The 27,253-nt window shown below is 41.1% G+C and overlaps 1 protein-coding gene across 1 annotated transcript; it reads right to left on the reverse strand.

The window, feature by feature from the left end:
- On the reverse strand, positions 1-25,967 carry LOC124276382 (acid-sensing ion channel 5-like; the record flags this gene model as incomplete). The annotated part of the gene is made up of 4 exons (XM_046712025.1): positions 25,881-25,967; positions 10,490-10,651; positions 7,991-8,541; positions 1-152 (listed from the first exon to the last, which is right to left on the reverse strand). Coding segments are annotated over exons 1-4 (873 nt in total), but the record flags the coding sequence as incomplete, so codon positions are not given.
- Between the last annotated feature and the right edge of the window lie 1,286 nt (positions 25,968-27,253).

A 27,253-nucleotide genomic window follows, 5' to 3' on the forward strand; every position in this document is an offset into this window, starting at 1 on the left:
CAGCTCATTGTATGGCACTGTCGTCATGTTGAGATCCTCATCATCAGTGTCAGGAAGGGGAGAGGCAAGGTCAGCTTCATCATCAGGTGTACGGAAGCTAGGAAGGCTGGCATTAAAAGTTCTTAATACCAACAGACCATTGAGAGCTGTGTCTACAAGAAAGTGAGCCTCGAATAGCTCTGGCAACAGCTTCCCCGTTAGTATGCTTGACTAACTGTGCTACTCGGCTAAGTATATATCAGAAGTTCAAACAGACCCGGATCCAGACACATGATGATTCGGCCCATCCCTAGGACGACGTTCTTCAAAACACTTGATGAAGGCTCACTGGAAATTATCATTGAAGCTTTCCCAGCGCACAGAGAGGCTGATCCCAAATTAAGCGGACGTTTGGTGTGACACATTGTTTTTCATCCGCTTTGTGACAGATTGGGGATGGAAAAGAGATGGCAAAAGGATCCTATCCTTGTACGTGATGAAATTGTCATTGTGTCAATATAAGACATTGATCGTTCATTCTATTTCATTACTTCATTATTATTTGAAAGACTATTGGTTGATACATATTCATCACAATATTTCTTCATGATAACAATTGTCACACAATTGAAAACTGAAAGTTTTCGCAATAATCGTATATTTCTGAAAAGCCTGTAATCTGAGCTTTAATTTGATATATAACATGACACAATTGTGAGTTGATTGCCAAAAAGTTTACATTTCTATCTAAGATTTCGAAAGCGAAGATGAGCCCTATGCCCTTTGAGGTCGCATTTGACCTTGTTCCACCACTGAGATTTTCCTAGACATTTTATATGTTATAAAGGGAATGGTTTAGGGTCTTAAAACAGTTAAAAATCATTTCTGTTGCAATTTCAGATGGGTATTCTCATAAATTGACATGGCAATATGTCAACACGACAGTATCTCAGCACCTAGAAACACATGTCAGGGTGTAAATAAATTGCAGCATGTCAGTATCTCAGCACTTAGAGACACATGTCAGGATGTCAATACATGGCAGTATGTCAACACACGACAGTATCTCAGCACCTAGAAACACATGTCAGGGTGTCAATACATGGCAGTATGTCAACACACGATAGTATCTCAGCACTAAGAAACACATGTCAGGATGTCAATACATGGCAGTATGTCAACAAAAGACAGTATCTCAGCACCTAGAAACACATGTCAGGGTGTCAATACATGCAAGGCAATATGTCAACACTCGACAGTATGTCAGCACCTAGAAACACATGTCAGGATGTCAATACATGGCAATATGTCAACACACGATAGCAGTATCCTCAGCACCCAGAAACACATGTCAGGGTGTAAAATAAATTTCAACATGTCAGTATCTCAAAGCACTTAGAGCGCACGTGAATTTCCCTGCACATGGAGGATTGTCAACATTCGACAATATATCAAATGCAGTTTGAGACTGTTAGCATAAGACGTGTTTACTGCGATCACCTAAAACGTACTACTTTGCTTTTAAAAGTTGACTGATGTAGTGTATTGGCTAGAAGTAGTTGTGACACTAATCCCATGTACATCGTATCAGGAGTACCGCATTTCTGATTACGTCATCTACATGTCACGCGAATGATGAAGTCATGTAGGGTGAGCTAGCCATCTTGCATTAAACTACGAAGTTTGTCTCTCTCGTTGCGATATAGTGCACATGGTGTAAGGAACACCCCCACACTAGGTACATTACAACTGCAAATGATTTTAAACCATTGAAAACGCAAATGAATTCTCTGGCAGATGTCTTTAAGGGCTGTTTTACATATTTAGTATTCATAAACACCTATAGCCATAGTCTTCGTTATATGAATGGATCACTGAAAAGCACCAGGTGTTCGCAAAAGGCGAAATGCATGTCCTATGAACTCTCGCAATCCACACAATGTGCATAAAAAAGGTGTTTATTTCGGATGCCGCACAGGTACACTGCTGACCATTGGAGAATCAAACCCGGTCCGTCAGTGTAACACGTGAACGATTTATCCACTACCCACCGCCTTAACACGGCGCTGAACGGTTATGCAATATGTACACTTAGTGAGTAATGGTGTGTACAATTACAGGTGCAACGTGTTTATCAGTGCCTGTCTACAGTCGGTAATTAACAGGAATGTTTAACATAGCCCAAATTAAATCTACTCCAAACGAGTTCATATAGTGTGTTATTAGTGGCAGAACTTTATGTGTTTTGTAACTCATTTCACTCGTTAAACATACGCCCTAAAACAACCCTGGAACATTCTTTTATTCCCTGTTGAATGTGACAAAGGCTTCAACATGATCCTGGTTCCTAGCATTTACAAATAACAGCGTCACCCGCTTTCATGCCCCATTGCTGATAGTGCATGTTGCTCGGGCGGTTATATTCCATTAACGGCTTTGTTTGTCCGCATTGTTAAACAGGCTTCCTGGATACGGATTGTCCTTGTACTGTAAAATCTCAATATATTAATCAGTTGCATTAATGGTACCTTCAGTCTCCATAATGATACTATAGTGTCAGACTGGTTATTCATATGATGTCCGTGCGCTTCAGATTACCATGCATTAGAAAGCAGGGTATGGTTTCAATACCTTACTTGATGTACTGTCCACAGGTGACGTCTGAAACGGTCTCAGATATCAGGGGATTTGTGTGGAGTTTAACACCGTGAAAAGACGAATGATATCCGATACATTAGAACAAGGGAAAACCTTTTCAATTGTTATGGTAGTTTTAGTGGAGGTCATGCTTACTCTTTCAGCGACCACCGGGCGTCATGGCCGATTTTCAGTATCCATTCAAATATGTACACAGGTTTTAAGAAGGGTTTTCTGCTTTTCCGATTCGTAGGTATCCAGGTTATTCTCTGGCGTTGACATTTTATATTTACATGGTGGACAGTCGTTACTGGTTTTTTTGAAATGTTACAATATAGCTAGACACACGGATAATTAATCATCAGCCAGTGATATGTCATTTCGCATCAGTGATACACTGTCATGTAGAAGCCTTCGCATCAGTGATACACCGTCATGTAGGAAGTCTACCATCAGTGATACAATGTCATGTAGGGAGCCTTTACCAACAGTGATACAGTGTCATGTAGGAAGCCTTTACCAACAGTGATACAGTCATGTAGGTCGCTTCCAGCCTTTACCAACAGTGATACAGTGTCATGTAGGGAGCCTTTGTCATCAGTGATACACTGTCATGTGGGAAGCCTTTACCAACAGTGATACAGTGTCATGTAGGAAGCCTTTACCAACAGTGATACAGTGTCATTTAGGAAGCCTTTACCAACAGTGATACAGTGTCGCAATGACAGGAAGCCTTTACCAACAGTGATACACTGTCATGTAGTGAGCCTTTACCAACAGTGATACAGTGTCATGTAGGAAGCCCTTTACCAACAGTGATACAGTGTCATGTAGGGGAGCCTTTGTCATCAGTCAATACACTGTCATGTAGGAAGCCTTTACCAACAGTGATACAGTGTCATGTAGGGAGCCTTTGTCATCAGTGATACACTGTCATGTAGGAAGCCTTTACCAACAGTGATACAGTGTCATGAAGGAAGCCTTTGTCATCAGTGATACAGTGTCATGTAGGAAGCCTTTACCAACAGTGATACAGTGTCATGTAGGATACCAACAGTGATCATGTCAGGAAGCCTTTACCAACAGTGATACAGTGTCATGTGGTGAGCCTTTACCAACAGTGATACAGTGTCATGTAGGAAGCCTTTACCAACAGTGATACACTGTCATGTAGGAAGCCTTTACCAACAGTGATACAGTGTCATGTACAGGATACAGTGTCATGCCTTTAGGATACAGTGTCATGTAGGAAGCCTTTACCAACAGTGATACAGTGTCATGTGGTGAGCCTTTACCAACAGTGATACAGTGTCATGTAGGAAGCCTTTACCAACAGTGATACACTGTCATGTAGGAAGCCTTTACCAACAGTGATACAGTGTCATGTGGTGAGCCTTTACCAACAGTGATACAGTGTCATGTAGGAAGCCTTTACCAACAGTGATACAGTGTCATGTAGGAAGCCTTTACCAACAGTGATACAGTGTCATGTAGGATACAGTGTCATGTAGGATACAGTGTCATGTAGGAAGCCTTTACCAACAGTGATACAGTGTCATGTGGTGAGCCTTTACCAACAGTGATACAGTGTCATGTAGGAAGCCTTTACCAACAGTGATACACTGTCATGTAGGAAGCCTTTACCAACAGTGATACAGTGTCATGAAGGAAGCCTTTGTCATCAGTGATACAGTGTCATGTGGTGAGCCTTTATCAACAGTGATACAGTGTCATGTAGGATACAGTGTCATGTAGGAGCCTTTACCAACAGTGATACAGTGTCATGTGGTGAGCCTTTATCAACAGTGATACAGTGTCATGTAGGATACAGTGTCATGTAGGCAGCCTTTACCAACAGTGATACAGTGTCATGTGGTGAGCCTTTACCAACAGTGATACACTGTCATGTAGGAAGCCTTTACCAACAGTGATACAGTGTCATGTGGTGAGCCTTTATCAACAGTGATACAGTGTCATGTAGGATACAGTGTCATGTAGGGAGCCTTTACCAACAGTGATACAGTGTCATGTGGTGAGCCTTTACCAACAGTGATACAGTGTCATGTAGGAAGCCTTTACCAACAGTGATACAGTGTCATGTAGGAAGCCTTTACCAACAGTGATGCAGTGTCATGTAGGGAGCCTTTACCAACAGTGATACAGTGTCATGTAGGGAGCCTTTGTCATCAGTGATACACTGTCATGTAGGAAGCCTTTACCAACAGTGATACAGTGTCATGTCATGTAGGGAGCCTTTGTCATCAGTGATACAGTGTCATGTAGGAAGCCTTACCAACAGTGATACACTGGTTTGTACGAAGCCTAGCATCGGTTATACACCCTCATGTAGGAAGCCTTTACCAACAGTGATACACCGTCATGTCGGAAGCCTTTACCAACAGTGACACACTGTCATGTAGGACGCCTTTACCATCAGTGATACACCGTCATGTCGGAAGCCTTTACCAACAGTGATACACCGTCATGTCGGAAGCCTTTACCAACAGTGATACAGTGTCATGTAGGAGCCTTTACCAACAGTGATACAGTGTCATGTAGGAGCCTTTGTCATCAGTGATACACTGTCAGTGAGCCTTTACCAACAGTGATACAGTGTCATGAAGGCCTTTACCAACAGTGATACAGTGTCATGTAGGAAGCTATTACCAACAGTGATACAGCGTCATGTCGGAAGCTATTACCAACAGTGATACACCGTCATGTCGGAAGCCTTTACCAACAGTGATACAACGTCATGTAGGAAGCCTTTACCAACACTGGTACAGTGTCATGAAGGAAGCCTTTACCAACAGTGATACACTGTCATGTAGGAAGCTATTACCAACAGTGATACAGTGTCATGTAGGAAGCTTAGCAACAGTGATACACCGTCATGTAGGAAGCCTAGCAACAGTGATACAGTGTCATGTAGGAAGCCTAGCAACAGTGATACAGTGTCATGTAGGAAGCCTTTGTCATCAGTGACACACTGTCATGTAGGAAGCTATTACCATCAGTGATACGCTGTTATGTAGGAAGCCTTTGTCATCAGTGACACACCGTCATGTAGGAAGCCTTCACTAACAGTGATACACTGTCATGTAGGAAGCTATTACCATCAGTGATACGCTGTTATGTAGGAAGCCTAGCAACAGTGATACACTGTCATGTGATAAGCGTTTGTCAGCAGTAAAACACAGTCGAATAGGAACAGCCTTTATGTGCACCAGTTATGTAGAGTTGCTGCCGATGATGGTGATGATGATGATGATGATGATGATGATGATGATGATGATGATGATGATGATGATGATGATGATGATGATGATGATGATGATAATGGTGCGATGGGTCATGCAATATGCTCATACCTATCTCACATACTATTTCTATTCGAAAGTACAAATTTGCCGAGTCTAAATATCCCATATGATGTTTCAGATAAAACAAAAACAGACTAAAACGCAAACAGAATCATACTGGTTCCATCACGATCAGGCGGGTCTCCTGTTTGATCAAGTTTGGTGACGAATGGCTTTAATGGACAATTCGGCTTCACTGTATGCTGCCCTAAGTAAGAGTGTATATTGATAATTCCATTATGAACCCGTCCCTGAATTACAATGTCAGACACACTGTAAACATTGTGCTCATTATTTAAACAACCAGTGGGACGAATAACGTTACATAATGCGCATATTGAACGGTCTGAATGTATTTAACTTCACTGCATGTTTGAAGCAAAACAATTCCATGAATGTAGTCAAATGTGTCTGATAAATGAATAATTACTCAACAATGAATTGTTGAAAGGTGTTAAAACTATTGTTTGTTTAATTTCTTTCAGAAGCGGGATACATATATTTGTTTGGGGGCGAAATTGGGTCTATATGAAGCTTTCTCACTGACTGATATTATCGAAGCATTTTTCAAAATCATTTGATGTAACTGATCAGTTCGATGTCAGGACAAAATGTTTGAATAATATTTTAACGACCGTTAATCAACGGAAGTAATCAAATATTATCAGCACATCCACGTATGATGGGGCGGTGGGGATAGCCTAGTGGTTCGTCACGCCGAAGACCCGGGTTCGATTCCCCACATGGTACAATGTGTGAAGCCCATTTTGTGGTGTCCCCCGCCGTGATATTGCTGGAATATTGCTAAAAGCGGCGTAAAACTAAACTCAACGTCAGGCGGGGTAACAATAAGTACCATTTTTAACGTACTTTGGGATGAGTTGGTCATCGAATCATTGGTACAGACACAACAGGACTCTATTCACTCATCCTGGCACAGTCAGGCTGATTGAGATCGTCAGCTCAGGGACCTTGCCCTTCTACACGCAGCCCAAACCAATTCGGACTTCTCCCAGGAAGCGCTTCCCAGTCGAACCATCAAGAACTTTTCGGAGGAAGTGAACACTCTCCAAAACAACAACCTTCTGCATGTCCCAGAGATGCTGAAGAGATTTGCTCCAAGTGGGGAGCCCCGGTACGCTCCCTTATTGAGTGAGTGAGTGAGTGAGTGGAGTGAGTGAGTGAGTGAGTGAGTGAGTGAGTGAGTGAGTGGAGTGAGTGAGTGAGTGAGTGAGGAGTGAGTGAGTGAGTGAGTGAGTGAGTGAGTGAGTGAGTGAGTGAGTGAGTGAGTGAGTGAGTGAGTGAGTGAGTGAGTGAGTGAGTGAGTTTAGTTTTACGCCGCTTTTAGCAATATTCCAGCAATATCACAGAAATGGATTCACACATTTTACCCAGATGGGGAATCGAACCCGGGTTTTCGGCGTGACGAACGAACGCTTTAACCACTAGGCTACCCCACTTTCGCAATAGATCAAGAGGTACCAAACCAGGTACACCAGGAACATAGGGGCATGGTTTGAAGAATGCAAACGTAACATTTCAAAGGCGAGATCCGCAGATTTATCATGCTTTTCCTCAATCGTGCTAATCACATTGCTGTCAAAGGGACAGAAAATTCAATAACATAAATAACTCATTTATTATTTTATGAAAAGGACAAAATCATGTTTGTCCGGAGTTTTTCGTAGGTTGTAAATGGACTTATTCCAAAGACGTTTACAAGCTTCTTTTTCCATGACATTTTCAGGTTGGTAACATGGATGGACGGTATACCAAAGAGCCATGGCAGCGTGTCGTTTAAGGTACATTTGTATTCTGTTTGTGCCAAGGAAGGACACCCACTGACAATGTGTTGAACAGTCTCAGCGAATTCATTACGCAGTCGACATTTAATAACATTCTCTCTAAGAATCACAATTAGGTGATTACGAGTGGAAAAATGTCTAGCACTGGGCAGCAAAAGAAAGACCCCACCAGCCGATTTCATGACGGATGTAAGTCATCAGTCTTACCTTTATCCCGGCCGCCATGTGTTTCTCTGAAAGTGTAATACTGCTGGGCAATGTTGTAGTTTATGATTAGGTTGGCACCGCTGCCGGAGTTCTTCACGTTGACAATGTCACTGGCGTTGAAGTTGAAGGTATGACAGAGACCCTCGTCGGTGAACACAGGTAGGAAATTGCTTGAACAGTCGATACTCTCTCCTCCGAAAAAACACAGATGAAACAACGAAGAGGCATCCATCGACATGTTGGTCCACCAGTCTAACGACAACGGCTGCAGCATGATACCGTCATCAATATCGTCGAAATTATATATGTCGCTGGTCTTTTGTTGCAGGCTTGAGTCACGGAAATATGACTCAAGATCGGGGTAAGACGCAAGACGTGTCTTGTTGAGGGTGCATCTGTTGCAGATGGTGACGGCGGGAAATTCAATGGTGTTCCTGATCTTGTTTGTAACCTTAGTGGCGATAGGGTAGCTGTAGTAATCCCCAATCTCGCTCATCAGGTTGAAGATGAGGAACCCCGTAGCACCACATACAGCCAATGTCCAAAGTATTCTGAATATAGAAACATGGCGAGCTCATTATACATGTAGGGGTGGTGGGGTAGTCTAATGGTTAAAGCGTTCGCTCGTCACGCCGAAGACACACATGGGTACAATGTGTGAAGCCCATTTCTGGTGTCCCCTGTCGTGATATTGCTGGAAAATTGCTAAAAGCGGCGTAAAACTAAACTCATTCACTCATTATACATGGCGTTTTCTCCCGTAACACCTAACATAAGAGCATCACCCGCGTCCACCAACTACAGAGGCTTTACGAAGGTTGTCTGGTTTATCAGTCAGTGATCATAGCCTCTTGGCCAACCAACCCGTGAACTATGGTCTTCAGCAACCCATGCTGATGGTCAGAAGGGATCGGGTGGTCAGGCTCGCTGACTTGGTTGACACATGTCAACACCTCAGACTCTTAAGACAAGTATGGGTTGACGGAGAACAGTTCCAGTCCTGTTCTTCACGGGTTAGAGGTAATGAAGCCAAATCTATAAAAGCGTTTGCTCGTCATAACGAGGGCCACCTACCCGAACAATTAATCCGTCACAGGGTTAGAATTGGGAGATACCAGAATTTTACCGAATTGAATCAAGAGGTATTTCGTCAAGAAGGATGATTTTGTTCATGCACAAGGTCAAGGGCGCTCTTTACGGTAGCCACAAATATAAATTAATGCTTGACGCTGCATCAGATATCAATATTTTATTCATTAGGAATGACATGGCCTTTCTGGAAAGACGTATCTTTATTGGATTCAGTCTAATAAATATGTGTAAACTATCGGGGTGGATTAAGATCCGTTGTACAAAGCCATCTTAACGTTGTTATCATAAGTATATTTAAAAGAAGCATGTTAGTGCAGACACCGCTTTGCGAAACTGGGTCCGGTCCTGGAAGAGTTTGTTCAGCAGTAGGAGTCGCTGCTTAACAACAGAGGAAGAACACGTGCTACGTTTCACTAAATACACCCGACGACATAAATATACTAGGCGTCGTTAATAAAGGGTCAAATGATATATAGCACATGTAAAGAAAAGTTTCTAAAAAATGAGTGTCATCATAATGTTTAATGTGTTTACAAACGTGACACATTGAGACATACACACAAAAGTTCAAACAGCACCAGCAAACATCAACCAACCCCTCAAATGACAAACATGAAGCACTCAGTCATTCGATATCTTGTGTACCCTCCTCAATCGTCCAATCTTGACACAGGTGCACCTTGTTCTCATGCTCCTTATCAAGTTCATACAGAAAACTTGCGGAATCGCATTCCATTCCACTACTAGGCCTCTGTGGAGTCCTTGGAGATCCACTGATGCTGGGTGACGTGTGTACATCATAGGCATGCTCAATTGGGTTGAGGTCTGGCGAGCATGCCAGTCGTCTTGCAGTAAAGAGAGTTGACAGTAAAAGCCATACATAGCATGAAATCTGCCACAGTCTACCAATATCACTCTGACTCACATAAAAGCGGACAGCAACCTGCCGCTGAGTTTGACCAGATTCCCAAAGGCCTGTAGCATGATCCCTTTCAGCAAGTGTCAAAAACTTCTGATTCTAAGCTGCGATTTCAAACAGGTAAATGAACAGGGAACGACAGCGAAAAAGCATCAATGCATGTGTGTTGTCCTCCACTTTCCATGGATGGAGCGACATGCACGTGCAAATCATTGACATTAAGTGGCAGGTGGATTTCCATATTGATAATTTGAATAAATAATGTGCCATTTGTAACAGAATGTATCGAACGTCAAAGAACGTAACAATGACATTTCAACGGCCTGATGTGTTTTTCCATACTTTTTAAGAATGTTTGTAAAACATTCAGTTGTATATATTTCAAACCAAAACGAAGATTTTACAACTTTTATGAAATAGTGTTACCAATACCTTGACCCTTCATTAATGACGCCGAGGATATATGTGAATTCAGGTCTGGTACCTACCCTCGAAAGGTGAATCGACAAGTAGGTGTGGAGATCTTGTTGAATCCATGAATCGCGGTTGTTTGACAAAACTCCGTCCACAGGTCGCACAGTGTGTAGTTCGGAGGAGCAGCTTCCGCACCATTTGTCTCCGTTCCAGTCATCCCGTCTCCGCCCTTCGGCCTGCAAGCAGACGACAATATGGACGTCATTGTTTGGAGAATTAAAATTGAATTGTTTGTCTCCTGGGGTCAAGGGATTTCTGTATTGGATTGTAAGCGAATGCTGTATATAGCGCAATATTGATGAATTGTATTCTTGTGTGAACAATCCCTAGATTAGATCAATAAGTTCAGTTGATTTCTTTATTGCATGAAAGGTTATAGGCTCATATTAAACATTGACAAAGGGAATATTTAAAGGAGACAAATCCTATACCAGTACTGCTCAATTTTAATTCGTTATAACCGTAGTGTATTTACTAGAGATAGAAACAAAACATATTTAAAGAAATAGATGCGTCTAAACTAAATAATGGTGACTTGACAGTTGCATGAATGTTATATTTCATTACTCTTTAGTGTTTCCTAGTTTCTAAAGCCGGGTGACTATGACCACGTGGTATTAGATTTGGCTGTTTGTTTGTTGTTTAACGTCGCGCTCATCAATATTCAGCTATATTGCAGCGCTCTGTAAATAATTTAGTCCAGTGATCAACAGCATGAGCATCGATCTACGCAACTGAGCTACGATTACAAAGAAACTAACAAACTATCACATCAAATCAAAAAGTACAAATGATTTTCCCATTTACTACACATAAGTGTGAGTTCCATGGCGGTGGTCAGTAAATAATCGAGTTCGTACAAGACAATCCAGTGATCAACAGCATGAGCATCGACGATGACAGAAAAACAGACAAAGCATCACAGTAAACTAAAATGTACAAAATATGTGCTCCGTTAACTGCATAAGTGAGCGAAGGGGCGAAGGAGAGACTAGGTTAATTTTGCTGTTCACAATGTCTCCATATTTCCCAGACCAGCTCGCTCACCAGTTTTGAACCCTATTCTACACATGTGAGATCATCCACCACAGAACTGTCAACCACTGGAACCCGCACGATAGATTTCCAATGACGTTATGAGGCGGCTGATGACGTCAATGTGGTTGCGTGATCGGGCATGCTTTGCTACTCGTGGTGGTCACACTCACTACAGAGAAAGTATGGCATTTGTGAGCCAACTCAGACTGAACAAGACAATTACTGCTTCATTCTCATTATTACTGAATAGTGTGCTCCTTATGACGTGGGGCGGTTGGTAACCTAGTGGTTAAAGCGTCTGCTCTTCACGCTGAAGACCCGGGTTCGATTCCTCACATGAGTACAATTTCTGGTGTCATCCGCCGTGATATTGCTGGCATATTGCTAAATGCGGCGTAAACCCCAACTCACTTCTGTTGACGTTACAAGCAGATACCTGTCGAAACTCATTTGATATGATGCATGCAAAGAGTGAGTGAGTGAGTTGAGTTTTACGCCCCACTCAGCAATATTCCAGCTATATGGCGGCGGTCTGTAAATAATCGAGTCTGGACCAGACAATCCAGTGATCAACAGCATGAGCATCGATCTGCGCAATTGGGAACCGATGACATGTGTCAACCAAGTCAGCCAGCCTGACCACCCGATCCCGTTAGTCGCCCTTACGACAAGCATGGGTTGCTGAAGATCAATTCTAACCCGGACCCTCACTGGTTGCATGCAATGTACATCATACACACCACTATTGAATAATCCTTTCATAAAGCTACTATCAAACACTGGGTATATGTTTGCCCGCAGTTTATCTCCAGTTAAATCAATAATTTAATATATCGAACCCATGTGGTGATCAGCAATGATACATGTATGGCGTCACGACTGACATTTCTGGTCGAGTTCAGAAGATAAATTAGTTGTTAAAAGCAAGCAAAGCTATCCATATTGTCAAGACTATTGACGTACAGTCACATATATATCACAACGTTATTTTGACACTCATCGGGTACTGGTGCCATATGGACTCCAACGGGGAAAACACTGACACTGAATGTGCGAATTCATATGTGTGGTATTTTAGTGAATGAGCAAATTTTGTATACGAAAGCAGCCCCTGAAAGGTTGATATGCATGTCAATGTCAAGAGCCGTCGGCATGAACTATCCCATCCGCACCGTCGGCGCCAATCGACCTCTGTTACAAACATGAACCATTTTTTCACAATGCACAAACCCTGAACAAAGAACCGATCTAAATGATGACGTCTAAAAACAATACCCAACCCATGAAACAACAAATATGCAAATCTCAATGCTGCAATGGTCTTTCGACAGAGCTAACTCGGGTTCCCCAGCGGTATCCAAATTCAGCAGCCTTTGTTTAGATACAATCCCGATTTCAGACACTTTGAGCAAACATTTTATTGATTTGTCCGGCTGAAGAAGTACCACAGGGGGAGATAAAATGGTTAACTATTATGATGTATCTGTAAAGCTCAGTTTTGATTCATTAACTGCACTGATTGTCTCGGCAGTGATGCATGGTAGAACACTCATCAGGTGTGTGGTTTGAAGGGATTTAACTGCACTGGTTGTTTGGCTATTGATGTGTGTCTGCGTCATCTTTCTATGCTATGTCAGGCTAGGGCATTAGGGTTTGGGGCGGTGGGGTAGCCTTGTGGTTAAAGCGTTCGCTCGTCACGCCGAAGACCTGGTTTCGATTCCCCACATGGGTACAATGTGTGAAGCCCATTTCTGATGTTCCCAGCCGTGAAATTGCTGGAACATTGCTAAAAGCAGAGTAAAACCTTACTCACTCACTCATCAGTTTTGGTGACTGTGTTCTGCCATAACTGTTTCATGTAAAATATTTTTATTTAGTTTTTAGAACCAGGGGATGTTGTTGGCCAAGTGCAACTCATAAACATTTTTCTGACAATAATACTGCCGAATACCTCAATGATTGTTTTAATGAAAAAAACCTCAATCAGACAAATAGCGTATCCATGGACTTTAAATCGACGAGCAACGTGAAGGTGCGCGGTATTAGACTGAAGCTCCCATCTGTCAAATTGACAAACGTGTCGAACATGTTCCGGTACGATGGATAGAGGTGTTTTTTTTAACTTTTGCACTTCTTAAAGGCACTATATGACACCACACTTCTCTAAAAATAGATAACGTATTTCTCTCAATAATACTACCAACAGCCCCAAGGAAAGCTAACATATGATTTATTTTTAAAAAATACGTATTTAGATTACAATATCAAATTAAAAAGTTCGAATGAGTTAATACAACGTTGCATTAAATTGACTCTCGCGCCCTTTACCGACCGAAAATTATTTCAAGCGAACCATATAGAGTTATGTCACTTGAAGTTACTCTTTATGAATATCCTATAACTCAACTTGGGATTGAAACCAGTTCGGCAAACACCGACGACACCGCGTGCGACAGTTTTCGATGTACGGAGTAATTGTTTACATTCCATAAATTGCAAGTGTTTGGATGCTGTTCGCCTCGAAGTTTCAATTATCGATTTCAGGCAAGTCGTAAGATATAATAAGTCTTTTATTGCATCAATCCGAAACAAAAGTGAGTGCATATGCCCAAATATATATATAGGCCAAAATATTGTTAAACATGTGTGACATTGTGCCTTTAAGCCGAAAAACTGCATTGACTGGTTGCCGGGATATTTTTCTCGTATCTGTCATGCTTCTTGCACTTTCGTTTCAAAATTAAACTGCTTGGTTGAGTTTCTTCGACCACTTTAGCACACTCTTTATCCGTTTACCAATGGAAACATGAACAATATTTCTTTTGGCGAACACCTGGTGTAATCAATGAAAATCATAAACGCACGCTGATGATATAGTCGGAGTCATAACTCGAGAGATTCCTTTTTGAATTTCGTCATTAATATCCAATTACTCGACTTCCATTACTCCGTTTTGTTGCCATTATTATCCAGGTCTTTCTATTTTAAAATGCTACCTAACTCTCTTTCACAATCAATTCAATATTCATTATTGTATGAATTGTTACATTAAAACATTGGTATCTTCATGACATGTCAATACTGCATCACGCTTTTCTTTAAGACCGACTACTATCGACTCAGGAACAGCGCAAATTGAATCGGATGACGCTGTCACCTAAAATAATAGTTTATCTAATATTTGGCATCACTGGCAGTTAAATAAAGTCATTGTTTATTCTTCATCGCAGAAAAAAAAAAGACATGTCATACTTTTTCGAAATTATTGAAACAATATTCTGCACTGTTAATTTCGCCTCTGATGTTTTGTGTAACTGATCAAAGGTGAGCTTCTAAATAACGTTAGTATGACATTAAACTCACTAATCAATATGTGCTAAATATATGTCAAAATTTGGTGTTACGTGGGTAGATTAACTAAGTGGATATTATTTTACGCGTATAAACAAATTATGTTTATGACAAGGTCGCTCAGAGGTCAGGATATTTTAGCCAGAAATCGGTAATAGCAATAATAATAATAATAAAAGATCATCATTGCCTGAAAAGTGTTATCAAAAGTCCAAATCTAACATAGCTCCAGGGCTTGATGGCATTCAGAAACCGGTACTGGAAACTATGCCCCTGTGTCCAAACACCATTACTTCACTGGTTCAATTCTCTCACGGACACGGGTGATGTTCCACCATGGTTCTGCAAAGGTCTCACAGTACTCCTTCTCAAAAAGGAGACTTGACTGATCCCCAATATATGATGTTTGAATACACAATATAAAATCTTCACAGGGTGTTTGACAAACCTCGCGTCATCTTACTGCTCTTCTTAATGTTCTTCTAATTTATAGAGAGCAAAGGGGCGAGAAAGGGATGCTGGGGTGCAAGGATCAACTTCTTGAACAAAAAATGATTTTGGAAGAGGGAAGGGGGATATTCCAGGGGATTCCTTTAGTCCTTTGCTGTCTGTCTTTAACTCTTTTGAGCTTTCTGCTCAATAAAGAGGAGGGTTACCATCCCGGACCTCCTCAGCACAGATTCCCAACACCACTTACTCATATCCTTTACATGGATGACATCGAGCTCCTTGCCAAAGGAGATACCAATTTGAAAGAGCAGGTTCTCCTTGTGGAGTCCTATTCTAATGATACTAGCATGACATTTGGACTCGACAAATGTAATACTCTTCATTTGAAACGTGGCAAGGTAACTAATGATGGATCGGTCAAGTTACAAGGGGGAGGAGTTATTGAGCATCTTGTGGAAGATCAGGCCTACACCTATCTTGGAATGCAAGTTCGAGACAAGCTCCAGAATGCCCAGATTCAAGAGAAACTTCGGGCTGAGTACAAATCTCGCGCTTAAAGTAAATCTGGAGCTCAGAGCTAAATGCTCGAAACAAGTTTAGCTGATTGGACCAAACAAGACATCCAGAGTCTTGACCCCCTGACCAGAAGGATCATGTCTGATCATGCCCACCACCCTCGTTCCTCTCTTAATCGTTTATGTATGCCAATCAATTCTGGAGGTCGGGGTTTGATTAATGTGGAGGCTCTTCATGATAGAATTTTATTGTGTACTTTTGCACATATCTATTTATCGGATGATCCTCTGGTGATGCATGTGAAGACTCATGATGAAAGCAAGGAATTCCAGAGCTATTTTAAGCGTGCCAAGGTTGTTGGACAGAACCTGAAATTTGAGATCGATTTTGTTGATGGTGATGTACTACTGGACGGTACAGCGATGGGATTAAACTAGGTGAAGTCATTCACCAAGTCTGCCCAGAGTCGGTCATTTGTGGAGAAGCTTGAGAAACCATTACATCGTGTGTACATGCAGTGTGTGGAACAGAATAGCAATCCAACCGACTCTTTCGCCTGGATGAAGTCGGCTGGTCTCAAATGTGAAACTGAGGGCTTCCTTTTGCTGCCCAGGAGCAGTCACTTCCCACTCGCAATCGCCAAAATGTGATTCTTAAACAAAATATCCATATGAAATATCGACCTAGCAATGAATTTACAGAGACTGTCCCACACCTTGTCAGTGGATGCCCTTCCTTGGCACAAACATCATATCTTAAACGACATGATGGCATGGCTCGTTGTTTTTATTACCGTCTCCGACATGCCTGTGGCTTTGACTCCGAGGTCCATCCATGGTACGACCCTGAACATGTCCAGGGCGTCATGGAAAATGATGCTTTCAAACTTCTGTGGACTAGGCCCATATACAGCCTCAGAAGAATTCCAGCCAACAAACCTGATCTTGTCCTTTTTGATAAAGTCAATGAATTCATTTATATCATTGAATTTTCTGTCCCTTTGACAGCAACGTCTCTCTTGGCGCAGATCAGCGGAGTGCTCGGGTTCCCCACCGGCAGCACAGCCCTTCTTTCACTCTGGGTAATGCAGAAGGCTGCAGTGTTGGGGAGCCTTCATATTCTCCGGAAAGTTCTTGGTGGGTTCGACTAGGCAGCGTTTCCTGGGAGAAGTCCCATTCGCTGTCTGGGCTGCGTGTAGAGGGGGCAAGGGCCCTGAGCTGATGATGAGCCTTACCAGCCTGACTGTGCCAGGATCACCCGAACCCTCTCTGCTGCATTTTATCTTTAATCTGTAAAACATAATAATAATAACAATTCAAAATATAGCGCCTTATATCCATCTGACTAGTTGCTCACTGGACGCTGCAATCAGAATCTGATTATTATTATTACCCCAGATAACCCAAGCTGTCTGTGAGGCGCCGAGTTCGATCTAAACGGAGCTTTAGATGAGTTTGTCCATGTCAGATTAGATTCAGCAGATTGTATGAAGAAAAAGACTAAGCCGTTTAAGCAAAACTATAAAACACCCTTAAGTGACGAGTGTAAAACTGCGCGACGAGATGCGCGCAAAGCACTTAGAAGTTTTCGGTGTAGACGCTCGGAGAGCAACAGAAATTATTTTTGTAAAATGAGAAACAAATACAAAGCTTCATGTAGAAAATTCAAATCTAACCTGCCTAATCAAACAGATTGAATGATTCTATCCACAACCCTGCTATGTTCTGGAAACAAATTCGTTCATTTAGAAAGAGATCAAATCCTAAAAGTAATATTCAAAATGTGAATGGATGACACATTTCAGGGCAGTTTTTCTAATGATGCTGTTTTTCCAGGCGATGGTTATTCCTTCGATGATGATATTATCTCTTCGAATGACTGACACTGTTGATCAAATGATTTTGGAAACACAAATTTCAGTAGATGAGATAAAGAATGCTATAAATAACTTAAAGAGCGGAAAAGCAGCTGGTCCCGACAATATATAATCGAAATGATTAAATGTTCTCAATTCGAGTTAATGCCCTTCCCCCATAAGTGTTTTAATACTGTATTTGAAAGTGGTTCGTTTCCAGAAAGCTGGTCTCGTTCAATTATCGTCCCTTTACATAAAAAGGGGCTCAAGACAATCAAGATAATTACAGAGGCATATCTTTAATGAGTGCTTTTGGGAAAATATTTACAACTGTTTTAAACAACAGAATCTCAATTTGGTCAAATCTAAGAAACTTAATCTCTGAATGTCAGGCGGCTTTTAGAACAGATTATTCAACTACTGTCCATATCTTTACACTATATGCAATAATACAAACGTGTTTATCGCGTAATAAACACAAACTTTATGTAGCATTTGTTGACTTTAAGAAAGCTTTTGACTCTGTGGATCGTTGTAAATTATGGCACTGCTTACGAAAGTCTGGTTTACAAGGGAAAATGTATTCTATTTTAAAATCTATGTACTTGAATATTAAATCATGTTCGTTGTGGTGATGATGTCACCGATTTTTTCAAATGCCCCATGGGAGTTCGGCAAGGGTGTATTTTAAGCCCTGTATTGTTTTCCTTCTTTATAAGCAAACTGTATTATGACATTTCTAATTCAGGTAAACATGGTGTGCAAATGTTTCCAGATATGATTGAAGTTTGTATCCTCCGTTTTGCCGATGATGTAATCTTAGTGTCAGATACTATCGTCGGTCTACAAAACCAACTGAATATTTTGGAACGTTATACAAATGAATGGAAATTATTTGTTAATTTTGAAAAAACAGAGTTATCTTTAGAAGAGGTGGGCCTGTCGCCTCTGAGTGGCAAAAATGTATCTATTGTTAATCAGTATACCTATCTCGGACTATTGTTTTCCCATACCATGAACTTTAAAAGAGTGTTATAGACCTGAAATCACGTGCTAAGAAGGCTCTTATTAATGTTATGTCAGTTTCCCAGAATTTGGAATCCTAACCCCGAAAAATATATTTTAAATTGTTTGATGCACAAATCCAACCGATTATGCTTTATGGGTCTGAAATTTGGGGATTTCAACGTCATGAAAGTCTAGAGAAACTACACCTTTTAGCATGTAAAAGATTTTTAATGTAGCGCAAGCAGCACCAACTTGTATGGTTTATGGAGAATGCGGTTGATATCCGATATATATAAATTCACAAATCAGATGTTTAAAATATTGGTTAAAGATCCTTGGAATGCACGAACAAAGAATCCCCATACTAGCTTATAACATGCTTGTAAATTTAGATGATAGGGGTAAGACAACATGGGGCGTCTCATATTAGAACTCTTTTATTTTCTGATGGCTTTGGATTTGTGTGGCTAAATTAAACAGTTGGTAATATTAAGCAATTTCTTAAGCAATTTCGAGAACAATCTGTTAGCATGTATTATCAAGAATGGCATTCCTGTCTAGACAATAGTTCAAGATACCAGTTGTATAGATCACATAAGAGCTTAATTCAACCAGATAGATAGACGATAGTATCAGAACTATATCTATCTGTATTGACATCTAGAAATAAATATCAGACGCACACTTGTCAATTTTCGATTGGGCTTGTTAGACTTATCAGTAAATAAGGACAGACAGTTTTCAATAGAGAGACGTTTAAGGATATGTCATTATGTAACTCGGCTATAGAAGATGAAATTCACTTCGCTTTGTATGCCCACATTATGCTGATTTAAGAAAAAAATATATCCCAAATAATTACCTGTTAAAATATCCTTCATCTGCCTTTGCTTCCATTCTATCCTCCAAAAATGTAATACGTAATCTTGCGCTTTATGTAAAACATGCTGTTTTTCTTAGAAGCAATATCTTATCTGAACTGTAATTTCTTTGTGAAATGTCTGTAACATGTGCTGTATATATACGTGTATTACTTGTATATGGGCCGGAGGCCTTAAGTACAATAAATATCTTTGACTTGACTTGACCTTGTCCGACGTCTGACGTCTTTGGCTAGAAGGAGAGTGCGTGCCTGTATTGATGCAAGGGGTGGACATACAGGATACTAAAGTGATGGCAGTGAACATATATTGTGTGTAACTTAGTAAGTTTCATTCTTTTATTATAGGACATTTAAATAGTGCATATCCACGCAACTAGTACATACGCAAGACGCTAGAGCGTTCCCCTTGATCAACGGATGTCTATTTTCTGGCATTCTTTTAACCAACTCAACTCCCTGGGGAGTATTTAACTGTTAGGCGCAGCGAGTTATCACACAGCCTCATCCTCACAAGGTACCCATTTGCAGCTGGGTGAACTGGGACACACAGTCATAGTATTTTGTCCAATAATACTGCACGTTACTGTAACCGCAGCTAGGTATATGCACGTGTTCGTACCCTGTGTCCACCATCTGGTCACCTATCATCGGATGAGTGGGTTCTTTTAAATGCACAGGGTTATGTACTGCACACTAGGGGTTGTGGCAACAGTGAAAGAGCCTGCAAGTAATGTAAGCTCCAAGGTTTTACACCCGGTCACAAGTGGAGATCGATCCATGCACCTTTCGCTACAAGCGCGACGCATTAGACACCCCTGCTCGCTCACCTTGCCACCATCTTGTAACAATCCTTTTTCTAAAAATAATTGATGATTTTCTGGATCCTTGTTCAGATTAAACTCACGAAGAGCATTTACACACTGAATGTAAAGTGATTTCAGTTGATGATCAAACCATGGCTTGTCGTTGACTCGGGACTGTGGTTGAGGGTAGCGATTGTTCACATTCTGTTTGTCAACATTGCCCCATGGGTTTCGGCTACTTTTAACTTAAAAAAATACGGTGCCACTATGTTAGTCACCAAATCAGTTTGGTTGTCCATACACTGCTGTGATGTTGTGTCACTTCTATTAAAACAATTATTCAAGTTGTTTATGCTTTCAGTAATAGCTGGACGGCTTTGCTGTATAGATTCTATGTTTCATCGAAAAATGTCACATGTGTCTGCCTGACCTTCACCTTGGTGCACGATGTCGATTTCAACAGTGTTGACTCTGTACTGATATTTCAACATATATTGGGGCGTGGTCAGATGATTGATTGAAGTTACTGACAATAACATTGTTGAATATATCGAACATATCAGATGCACATAATAATAATCAATGACACTTAGCCCTTGTGAACCAAAGTCATTGGCCAAACCTTTATAATGTCTTCCATTCAATATCCTCAATCCTTTAGATTTACAAATATTAATCAGTCTATTTACAAATTCGTTATGTCCCTTGTCTGGGGTGAAACGTGGAAGATCTGTGTCCGGGTTAGAGACAATCACTGAATCAATGTGATCTGTGAGAGAATTGCGCAGTGTATCGTTGCTTATGAAATCATTCTTGAGTTGAGTTCGGCTGTTGAAATCACCCAGAAGATGAATTTTGCCAATATTCATATAGTTTGCAGTTTCATTCTCGAGTTCGTAAAAAAGGTCAACATCATAGAATTTGTAGTAGGTTGAGTACTGTGGTGGTGGATAAGGCATAGAATATATCATTACCTGTGGATGTTACAGCTTTACCCAAACTTTAGTCATATTATTACGAGTGAGTGAGTGAGTTTAGTTTTACGTCACACTCAGCAATATTACAGCTATATGGCGGCGGTCTGTAAATAATCGAGTCTTGACCAGACAATACAGTGATCAACAGCATGAGCATCGATCTGCGCAATTGGGAACTGATGACATGTGTCAACCAAGTCAGCGAGCCTGACCACCCAATCCCGTTAGTCGCCTCTTACGACAAGCATGGGAATGAGGGTTCATTCTAACCCGGACCTTGACGGGTCAATATTATTAAGAGGTTATTATATGACTGTTTTCCTTTCGCCAGTCGTATCAGCCCGAGACTATCAGCCCCCTCGAAAACTGTCATGATGAGGTTATGACTCATATACCACCATATCTGTAAATATTGAAACAGTCCAAAAACAGTTTCAAATCACCTTCAGGTTTATCTTACGGTTTTGACATTCTTCATACTGTCGACCAATGACAAAGTATCTGTTTCAATAGAGAACCAGTCCTGTTCTGTAGTCCTGATGTCATCTGTGTTTTCACTATTCAAAATATTGTCTAACTCCATGATTCTGCCGACAAGAGCAGCCAAAACATCGTCGCTTTGATTAGAAATCATTCTTCAGCCATTTCTTCAGCAACTCGAGCAGGCCAAGCAAAGGACGTATTTCTAAAATAAAATAGGTTTCCTCTGTTAAGGTTTCGAGCGTTTTCGTGTATTCATTCCGTACCAGTTTAGTGGCTGGACAATACGGCGGATATGGATTTTGGGCCCTAGGGCTAATATGGATGATATGCATTTTCGGCCCTAGGGCTGATTGACCGATATGCATTTTCGGCCCTAGGGCTGATCAGTATGACTGATATACATTTTCAGCCCTAGGGCTGATATGGCTGATCTGCATTTTCGGTCCTAGGGCTGATCAGTATGACTGATATGCATTTTCGGCCCTAGGGCTGATTTGACTGATATGCATTTTCGGCCCTAGGGCTGATCAGTATGACTGATATGCATTTTCGGCCCTAGGGCTGATCAGTATGACTGATATGCATTTTCGGCCCTAGGGCTGATTTGACTGATATGCATTTTCGGCCCTAGGGCTGATCAGTATGTCTGATATGCATTTTTGGCCCTAGGGCTGATCAGTATGACTGATATACGTTTGCCCTAGGGCTGATTTGACTGATCTGCATTTTCGGCCCTAGGGCTGATTTGACTGATATGCATTTTTTGGCCCTAGGGCTGATATGACTGCTATGCATTTTCGACCCTAGGGCTGATTTGGCTGACGTGCTTTTTCGGCCCTAGGGCTGATATGGCTGATTTGCATTTTCTAGGGCTGTAACGAGGCATCGAACTATCGATGGATTGCAATTGTGGAGTCTTCGATAACAATTAATCGATGGTAGAAACGAAAAACTATCGATGCATCGATAGTATGTGTGACTATCGATTGTTTAGTAATTGACTTCCGTTGATAAATGCGCAGCGCAAAATACAGGAAATACCACATTCGTTCACGTTGATTTTGAGTTATCCGCCCCTCTTACCTCTTAAACAAACATGACCGTTTATTTGATCTGCATTTCAAATTTCTTGTCAGTTATTAAAAGAGACTGAAACTACTTCAACTTGTTTTTTTTTTATACGCATTCTATACAACTATACAGTCACTTGGTAAATGACTTCAAAATGAGAAAATTCAAGGAGAAAAAAATATTGCAATAGTATTGGCTGATATGACTGATATGACTGCCATGTGGTTTCGGCCCAAGGGCTGATATGATTGATATGATTTTCAGGCCTATGGCTGATATGACTGATATGGATTTTCGGCCCTCGGGCTGATATGGCTGATATGCATTTTCGGCCCGAGTGGTCAATATGCACATGTGCATACAGCCAGTATTGTATCTGAAAAATGGTCCTTTCTTTGATATGTATCTGATAAAGTGTCTCATAACATACCTCAGTGACTTCAACAATGGCGGAGATAGTGTCCTTATAAGAACCACTGCACCTATTACTTGCCTGGATTTAGATTTGCTCCTGGATACAACACATGAAGTAAATCCTGGAATATATTTAACTCGTATGATTTCTCAATCCAACATTCACTTAGATATATTATATCATAACCGAGAAGAAAGTTTTGAAACGTACATCTGTCCATTTTGACAGGAACCTTCCAGTAATGTTCCAAGATACAATTTTCAAGTTGTTTGAGAGCACATCCTCCGGAATATCCTATCTTGCTGGACGCGATCCTGCCTCTGTGTACACCTTCATGGTCACCAGTTTATTCATGTACAGTTAACCTTCTACGTACAGTTTATCGTCTATATACAGGTTACCTTCTACGTACAGTTTATCGTCTATATACAGGTTACCTTCTATATACAGTTTATCGTCTATATATAGGTTACCTTCTATGTACAGTTTACCTTCTACGTACAGTTTATCGTCTATATACAGGTTACCTTCTACGTACAGTTTATCGTCTATATACAGGTTACCTTCTATGTACAGTTTATCGTCTATATACAGTTTACCTTCTACGTACAGTTTATCGTCTATATACAGTTTACCTTCTATGTACAGTTTATCGTCTATGTACAGGTTACCTTCTATGTACAGTTTACCTTCTATGTACAGTTTACCGTCTATGAACAGTTTACCGTGTATATACAGGTTACCGTCTATGTACAGTTTACCTTCTATGTACAGTTTATCATCTATGTACAGTTTACCTTCTATGTACAGGCTACCGTCTATGTACAGTTTACCATCTATGTACAGTTTACCTTCTATGTACAGGTTACCTTCTATGTACAGTTTACCTTCTATGTACAGTTTACCTTCTATGTATAGGTTACCGTCTATGTACAGTTCTCAGCGAAAGAGTACCTTGTATTCTTCAACATTCTACTGCTCTTTCTCACCAATTCCCTCTGGGGGAATATTCTGAACTCCACAACACTTGGTCTATCCTTCCCAGAGATGCGTCTACCAACCCTGTGTGCCCTCTCTATTTCCAGTGTTTCAGTGACTTTCAACTTCTCTGCGAAAAACCTACTGCATGATAATAGTGCAGTTCACACCTTCTCCACTTTCAGATATGTTGCAAAATAACAGATTGTGTTTCATAGACGCACACTGTACATCTAACAAAACTTCTGTCAGTTTATTCATTTCGGTTGTTTCGTCCTTTGTTTTCTTCATTTCTTTAATATCTTTATCTAGCTGCGTTAAGTGTTTTGTTGTGTGCTTGTTTTCGACCCTTGTGTTGCTGAGGAATTGCTGACTACCCTCAACCTTGTCCATTCTATCTCCACACACTTCGATTTCACTTGTCAGTTCACAAACACTGTGCTCAATAATGTCCAGTTTTCGCAACCTATAAGCAATATTTTCGTCTATTCTACACATCATGTTTTGGCCTCACGTTGGGGCCTCTGTAGGTTGGGACATGGCTGTAATCAGTGTGCTAGCCAGTCGTGCCAGCTATGCCTGAAAGTTAACAGCCCACAAAATAATTCACAACTCCGAAATTAGAATGTAGACACGGGTTTCATCATTAATCTGCTAATATGATGGACATTTTTATCAGGCCATTATCTTGCATGATTTAATAGTGCGTTATACCCTAACAAGTTGGAGAGAGTGATATATTTACAAAATGACCCCATGAAAAGTCACTCGGGCCAGTAACAGTGGAGATATACTGGCCCGATTTAATTTTTACTAGCCACGGACTAGCGGGCTAGTGGCTATTTCCGACACTGGCTGTAATGCGGGTTATACTGGATATTGGGGGTGGGGGGTGGATGGTAAGTGGTTCCCCCGGGGGTCCTGGCCGTCCGAATATTGGTAGTTCTGAGAGTACATTAGAGTAGTGTTTTGTGGTAGCATGTTATAATATGATGGTGGTGGGGGAGGTATGGTATTGTCACGATGGAACGTCACATTTGACATGTGTTTCCGAAGCTTGACTGTGCATCACACATTCGTCCGCCATATTTGTTTGTAACGGCTCACTGGGCTCAGGGCTGCTGGCATTCTTCGCTTTTGTTTTCTTCTTTTTTTTCGGGGAGGTTTCACACCTGTTTCGTTCATAGTGTTCAAAACAACTACGCAGCATAATGTTCAGTTTCTCTATAATGGAGAACATATACGGCGGGCACATATCAGGCAAAACTGTCGACAGCTCATCACCGGCGTCCACCCGTACCAAGGGGATCATCCCCAAACTTATATAGCCATCAGTTGCCTGATCTTTTTTCATTCACACGAAGGAGTAAGAAAATACTCCGAAACGTCCTGTTCCTCAATATAGACACGTTATATGTCCATCAATAAATTTTCGCCATACAAAGCATCTTCAATCTTAAAAAACACGGTATTTCGCCACAGGACCGACAACTAAAAAACAAGAAATATGTCGCTAGTTCCCACATTGAAATGCCACCCTTATGAAAGACGACGAATGTAAAGGAGAAAACACTTACCTAAACATCTAAACAAGTGTAGTTTTTCCTTCCCTGTTCACTGATATCAAATCTTTGTCACCCTGACAAACTAAGTTGTGCAATGACAAAAGCAACCTACATATATACCTGTGTAGGTAGCGACGCGTGACGGTGCGCCCGGCCCCAGTTTTAGGCCATCCCATGCTTCACCCTACAAAGGCTCCAGTTGCTCGCTATGTTAGAGGGAAATGCGTGCGTGAAAAACTCTGAAAGTGTATTTTGTTAGAGAGTGCGAGCACTTGTCGTTGCCTGAAGTAGAAAAGAAGAAAGATGAGGAAATATAGTGTTCCTGAATTAAAGTTTAAAGGTAATTCTGTTCAGTGTGAATTCAACTGTGATTGTTTGATATAAAGTCTGCTGCAAACAGAAATGATAATTCTTCTTTGGGGAAAATCCACAATTCTGCTGTTATCATAAAGAGGAAACATTTCGGTAAGCTGACAATCTCCAGCTGGCTTGGCAGTGGTCAATGAGCTGGAAGGTTATGACATCGCATCTGATTCCGAAGAGAAACGCAAAATTCAGAGGGCGGAAAACAAGGCTCTCAAAAAGCGTCACCAAATACGTAGTCGCCGGTTCAATCCTATATCGTCCCAAGTCCCTTCGGGTCAGGCCAGTTTTCATCATGAATATACGCCTGATGGGATAAGGACACTAGCGAGCGTCCTGTTCAGTTGCTGCAGGTCCTCAAGGTATTAGAGGGCAGTGTGTCAAGCCGGCCGAGACGAAGTAGAGTGAAGTAGAGTCGGTACATGTGTCACCCTCACGGTTGTCGACTGTGGTTCAAGGGGCCCCGCCAGTGGTAAAGATACGATTTACAGAGCTTCTTCATGACTGATCAGATATAGCTGGTACTTGCAACAGTGAAAACGATTCAGTTTCAATGAAAGACTTTGTTCATGTTGCTAAGGCACCTGATAGCATGGGCAAGGTTCTGGTAATACATCCTTTTGGGACCATCAAAGACACAGTTTTTCAAACATAAATGTTCAGGCGTGGACACAGACAGAAAACAAGATAGCCTTCAGCAGAGATCAGTGGGACTCCAGCATTTTCCGGTATGCCTATCAAAGGAGGAAGAATGTAAAAAAAAAAACGGTACCCAGAACTTCTGAATACTGTTGAAACCGGTTGCATAATACATTACCTTTTTAATATATCTCATGTAAAAATACAATGTCTGCATATTCGTATAGTGATGAATCGGCGATTGCAGAAATGCTGCAGGATGATTGTGTAAAGAAGTATATTCGCTTCCACAAGTGCTACTGTCATTGGATCGAGAACAACATCTTCAAGATTACGGATGATGGATGTGTGTGTGGTGTCCGCGTCATCCTTCTATGTTATGT

This window comes from Haliotis rubra, unplaced genomic scaffold (assembly GCF_003918875.1).
Source record: "Haliotis rubra isolate DU_JTF1 unplaced genomic scaffold, ASM391887v1 Scf2086, whole genome shotgun sequence".
NCBI lineage: Eukaryota > Metazoa > Mollusca > Gastropoda > Lepetellida > Haliotidae > Haliotis > Haliotis rubra.